Here is a 6,082-nt window from a genome sequence, read left to right on the forward strand (position 1 = left end):
CTTAACCAAATGAAAGTTAGTGTAAATTTCTCGTGTTTTGACTTGATGGTATTAAAAAGCTAGGATTTTGGGTCCAGGCTCCTAATTTTATTTTATTTTATTTTATTTTGTTTTGGTTTTTTTGGTTTTTCTCCGGTACCAGGAACCGAACTCACGACCTTGCGCTTGCCAGGCAGGCGCTTTGCCGCTGAGCTAAATCCCCAGCCCCCAGGCTGGTCTTGAACTCATGATCTCAGAAGAGCTCCTGCCTCAGCCCTTCAGATAGCTAGAACTACAGTCATGCACTACTGCACCTAGCTACGAGTACTTTTTTTTAACAGAATTTAACTCTAACATTAGCAGATGCCTTTATGAAGGAAAAATTAAAGGAATGACTCTTACTACAACTGTAGTCCTAATGTTTTTCAACATATTTTCTGACAATTGCATACAGAATGTTTTAAACAAATAGCCTTAGTTTTTTTGTACCAAATCGTCAAAAACAATCTTTTTCTCGAGGAAATATATTGACTTTTGTTGATTAACAAATTAACTGAAATGTAAAGTGCACCTGAGAAAAAAGGGAACAGTTACACTTGGACATCATTATCTGTCTGAAACGTCATCAAAATCAAATTACGTAGCAGTCCTGTCTGCAAAATTCATTATTGTAACCAGAAGCTTCATAGCTTCTATACCATAAGCACAAAAAAATCCTGTTGAAAATAAACAGCTGGGAACCATGTCTGCAAAGCAGTGTTTATTTAGAAGTCGATACCAGAGAAACAAAACCTTCTAATTCTGTGATGAACATTAGTGCCTTTCGGCCACCTATGAAAACAAATCCAGCAACTACAGCTCACTGGACACTGTGATTTCTTCCAGGTGTGATGCCGGCTATACTGGACAACACTGTGAAAAAAAGGACTACAGTGTTCTGTACGTTGTTCCCGGCCCTGTACGGTTTCAGTACGTCTTGATAGCGGCTGTGATTGGAACGATTCAGATTGCTGTCATCTGCGTGGTGGTCCTCTGCATCACAAGGTCAGTACCTGCCTTGAAGGCACCCGCATGAAAGAGTGCGTGTTGCTCTGCCTTTTTGTAATCGCAGCTGCCTGGGCTGGGCTCATTGTGGCCTCCTGTGGCCATCTATTCTCTGTGAGTGCTGTTTCCCTATCGTGAGAGTATTTGAATAGCCGTGTGGGAAAGCATTGATTTTCATGATAGATGAATGCAAACTGTTTTTGTCATTGTTGCATTATGATTATTTGTTTTCTAAGTTACAGTCTTGAATTTTCTTCAACATAAAATACCAACCTTTGTTTAAATGTGCTTTTTGTCTTCTAACTAAAAAAGGTCAGTCTTCACTCATAACTACTGACAGCCTATTAATATGACCAATGTATTCCCACCTCCCTGAATCACTATGCCAGGTGAGGTCAAGGAAAATTGTCCACAAGGCCTAGGAATATACTGGATTATAGCTGTCGTTCATAGCACTTGTATTTAAGTCTAAGTCTCAGACATAATCAGTCCTAACACACTTGGTACAAATGACAAATACTGTTAGCTGAAGATGATGTAGTACCTCTGAACACCATATTAAGAGGAATTGGAATGAGAAAGATTTTTATGCTGTAATAAATGAACGCTGATCATACAGGAAATGCAGAACATGTCACAACAAACTTTCATCTCGAACTCCCAGTCTAATCCAAAGGTTATTGTTTCCTGGAGAACAAGGTGGAGAGAGAACAGTTTTCATCCAGTTGTCACAGGAAAGCAAACCATGATTGATTAGTAATGCCTGATGTTGGGGCTAGAGGGGAGAAAGGAAGCCACAGACTTGCTTACTTTCATTCCTGTGCCACTCTATGGCAGCCGCGAGTCAGACTCAAAACCAAGTGCATGTGATTTATGCCTTGCATACCCGGAAAAGCTATGGAAGTTCTTCTTATTACCTGATTGCACTCTCCTTTAAAGGGTCCCAAGAAAGTTCTTTAAGATTTTCACCAAATCCATGAGGCAGTTAGAGTCTTATTCATTCGTGCAGTCCCCAGTGAATCTCAATGCTTCCCAAAATATTTTTTTTAAAAAAACAAGAAAATAAAAGTATCATACCTTTAAGAAATAAAGATTGTGATACCTCTGTATCTGTGTCACACCGTCTTCTTGGAGAACAAGTGTGGCATTTGCTCTTGAAAGAGACAAAATGTGGTGCATAAATCCTTGCGTGGCCTAAAAGCTTAAGGGAAGATCATGACTGGAGCTTTGTGCTGCTCTGAGCCAAGTTGAGTTCATCAACCAGATTCACATCCAGAGTTGATGGATTATGTTCAGATAGTTCCAGGGATCACAAAGAAAATTCAAGAAGCCAAAAATACTGGTATAAGATGACAGAATAGAAAAGAATCTGAAATGCAGGGATCTGTGCCATATTAAAGAACCGGAGCCTTTTAATCGCTAGGGAACTCCAGTACATGCAGAACAAAACTCACCTTTAATGGGTATAATGGTGTAACAATTTGATTGCTATTTTATATATTAGAGGGAAGAATTTACATAGCTCAGCAGATGTTTTCAACTCTTCTATTGATCCTAGTGTCATTCCAGTGCATACTAAAAACAGCAGCATATCTAGAATCATGGTCTAACCAGGAACTGTGTCGATGCGCATGTGTATTGTATATTTGTATATACATGCACATGTGTGCGCAGATGCATGCATACACCTTTAATTACAGGAATGGACAGTTACCCTCCTTTTCACAGTGGAGCAGGGCGCTGAGTTCACACAGCTGGGGCATGCGGGAGATGCTAATGCCCTGGCTGTGTTCCACCCCCACACTCATACTGGACCACCGCTCCGACTGTCCTGTGCCTGGCCAAGGCTTTACGTATTCCTAGGTTCAAAACTACATACACTGAGCTCCAGATTACAGGAAGCTGTATTTTCAAGGCATATGTTTTTTTGTTTTTTTGTTTTTTTTTCTATGATAAAACCTACCCTGTGCTCTGTTTATTTTTAAAAAGATATAGCACGTGAACTAAATCAGCATTGCTGTAATGTATTTCATAAAGCTATACTTGGACCACAAAACCTTCCAAAGCCATTTCAGGAGTTGTACTAGTCAATAATATGCACTGATTCCCACAGTGGCTTCACTTCCTTCATTGGAAAATATTCTGCGTGGAAACCAGGCTTTACAACAAGGCCACACCTCACCCAGCAAAGCCATTCTTCTCAGGTGACCCGACAACCCTTGTTTGTTGAGATTTGTTACAAATTATCCAGGTCTAGAATCACACCCAGCACAGACCCCTTCATTCTCTTCAATTTCCTTTTATGTGTTTCTCACCTGTTCTCTTTGTTTTCTACATTTCTTTCTCCTATTTCCCTCTTTTTCTATATTTTTGGTTATTTCTTTTCATCTTTATGTTTTAGTCAAACACCTGTCCTCCTCCTAAACAGTGTGTATCACATATGGGTATCTACAGACATGCTCCAAAATTAAAAAGAGTTGGCCTGTTGAGAAATTGGATCTTCAGTCACTTCATCTCTAGCTCACACTTGCTGTGAATGTGATTTCTCGCTCCTATTCATTTTTGACAGATACATCTCCCAGAAATCTACAAATGTCCACACACGTTATCTACTATGTATGCATGTGCATACGGATGTGTGAATATTTGTATGTATCCTCCAATGCCTCTCAGCTTGTTATAAGAGGATTTCACATGAACTTTACCTTGTTTCATTTGCATGATCAAAAGCGTCATTAGATGAGAAAAATACTGAAACAATGATTTTCAGATAATTTGACAGAGAATTAGCTCTTTATAGAAACTACATCATTGAGACCCATTTATGTCTCTAGCAGCAATGGACAAAAATGGTATCAGGCTCAACCGAAACAACATTCTTTTCTATTACATATCCAGTCTATTAGCAGTTGTCTCATTCTCTGGTGTGATAGGATTTTCACTTGTAGCATTGAAATGTCAATATAACATTCATCCTTAAGACATTTAAAACATAAAATTGTTGAAGACCTTTAAAGTGGAACATGACAAGCGCACGGCTTGCTTGATTGCACTGTGCCAACTCCTTGCCTTGTGCGTTAAGGAGGAGCGGTCGAAAACCAGGTAAATGTGTTCCTCGCCAGCCTTCGCCACTGTTCTGCATTCTCCAGACGCTCACAGACAGCCCCAGGAGAAGCAAAACGTAAAGCGTCCCCGCTTCTACCAGTAATAAATGATTCCATCTGAAATGCTTTCATAGTTTGCGTCCTCCGCAGCTTCCCTCTGTGCTTATAGGACCAAACTCCAGGTGATCGCATTGGACTAAGATTTGTAAACTTTCCAATCTTCTAGGAAATGCCCCCGAAGCAACCGAATTCACAGACAGAAGCAAAACACAGGCCACTACAGTTCAGACAACACAACAAGAGCGTCCACGAGGCTAATCTAAAGGGAGCATGTTTCACAGTGGCCGGACTGCAGAGAGCTTGGACTCCATAATACAGTATTATAGACAAAAGAGTAAGACAAGAGACCTACACATGTTGCCTTGCATTTGTGGTAATCTACACCAATGAAAACATGTACTACAGCTATATTTGATTATGTATGGATATATTTGAAATAGTATACATTGTCTTGATGTTTTTTCTGTAATGTAAATAAACTATTTATATCACACAATATAGTTTTTTCTTTCCCATGTATTTGTTATATATAATAAATACTCAGTGATGAGAACAAAATGGCATTCTTAAATTTGCGGTATTTCATAACTGTAAGTATAATCCACCTAGTGCAATCTGTTCAGGTCCCAGTATTTCATCTCTGTCCACATCTTAACACATGAGTCAGTGGTTAGGTTTTGAGTGATTTCAAGATCAAGGAAAATGATGGCTATTGAAAAGAGGAAAATAATTTACTCTATATCGAGTGAAGATAAAATATTTCAAATCTCTGAATCATCTCTATTTCATCTACTTTCTTCCCTGGACTTCCATTTTCATCCCCAGAGCATAAAAGTCTCTGGCATACAAATTAAATCAAAGAAGAAGAGGAGGGAAAGTGTTTTATAACTCATAAAAGAGAGGGAAAGAAGTTATTGGTTTTTATTTGGGAAGCAGCCTAGAATCTCCCAGTTAAATGCATATATCTGTGGCATCTTGAGCAAATTTAGCTATTAGCTATATCCACAGTGGCCAAATCTGTTCCATTTAGGTGCGTGGAATTAACAGCTACAGGAAGCATTTAATAACATCATTAAATGCAAAGCACCAACACTGTGACTTCTCAGAAGGACGTTGCTATATGTGTAGTATAATGTTTTTGAAAAGAAGTTAGATTCATAACCACGTCCCGGGAATATGGCTAGCTAACGAGGTGCCATTACATGAGTTGGAACTAAGTCAATGAGAGTACTTCATAAAAGCAGAGGAATATGTTTTGAGTTTAATTATATGATGAGATAAGAAAGAAGAACCCTACAGCATCTGAAAGTTGATGTTAAATTGTGTTGGATTTGATTATACAAATAGACATAATCACTTTGGGGGAAAAAACTGTAAAGATTCTCAAAGAATAAGATGAAAACAGCATCAAATAATTGCCTTATTATCATTTATCTCTGCGTAGCCTTCTATGACTCGTAAAGTAACTGTAAATAAAGTTCTTTTTGTCTCTTTCAAAGACCTCTGAGTGGACTAAAAGAAAATAGCACTCATCTGCAAAAAACACAAAATCAAATCAACACATTCTTAATATAAAATGTTCAGTGAAATACAAGTTTATGAAGTGTATTTAAAATATTTTTTAAAATATAAAGTGGCAACTTAAATAGGACTTTGAAAAGTCTGGTTTTCTAGGTTAGTCATCAGTTTGAAAGCTTGAATCCACTGGCATAAGCATCACTGAAGTGTTCTTATGAATCAGACCTGTGATACTTCTGTAATACAAATTTCTTTTAAGCTCTTGCATAGAAATTTGGTTTGATTAGCATATGTGTAGATATCAGTACCCCTGGCCTCCTTTGTAAAATAGCACTTGTGGCAAATCCTTCTTCCTCCTAAAGGAAGAGGAAAAAATG

At 38.3% G+C, this 6,082-nt stretch overlaps 1 protein-coding gene across 1 annotated transcript in view; it reads left to right on the top strand.

Annotated features, from left to right (window-relative positions):
• The window catches only part of Tmeff2 (transmembrane protein with EGF-like and two follistatin-like domains 2), a gene marked incomplete at its 5' end in the record, with an annotated part of 231,751 nt that extends 227,068 nt beyond the window's left edge, over window positions 1–4,683 (top strand). Inside the window, 2 exon segments of the mRNA XM_013512178.1 lie at window positions 865–1,023; window positions 4,354–4,683. Of these exon segments, the coding sequence (XP_013367632.1) occupies window positions 865–1,023; window positions 4,354–4,450 (256 nt within the window).
• Between the last annotated feature and the right edge of the window lie 1,399 nt (window positions 4,684–6,082).

The sequence above is a fragment of the Chinchilla lanigera genome, unplaced genomic scaffold (genome assembly GCF_000276665.1).
Source record: "Chinchilla lanigera isolate Chin_1 unplaced genomic scaffold, ChiLan1.0 scaffold00002, whole genome shotgun sequence".
In the NCBI taxonomy this organism is placed as follows: Eukaryota; Metazoa; Chordata; class Mammalia; order Rodentia; family Chinchillidae; genus Chinchilla; species Chinchilla lanigera.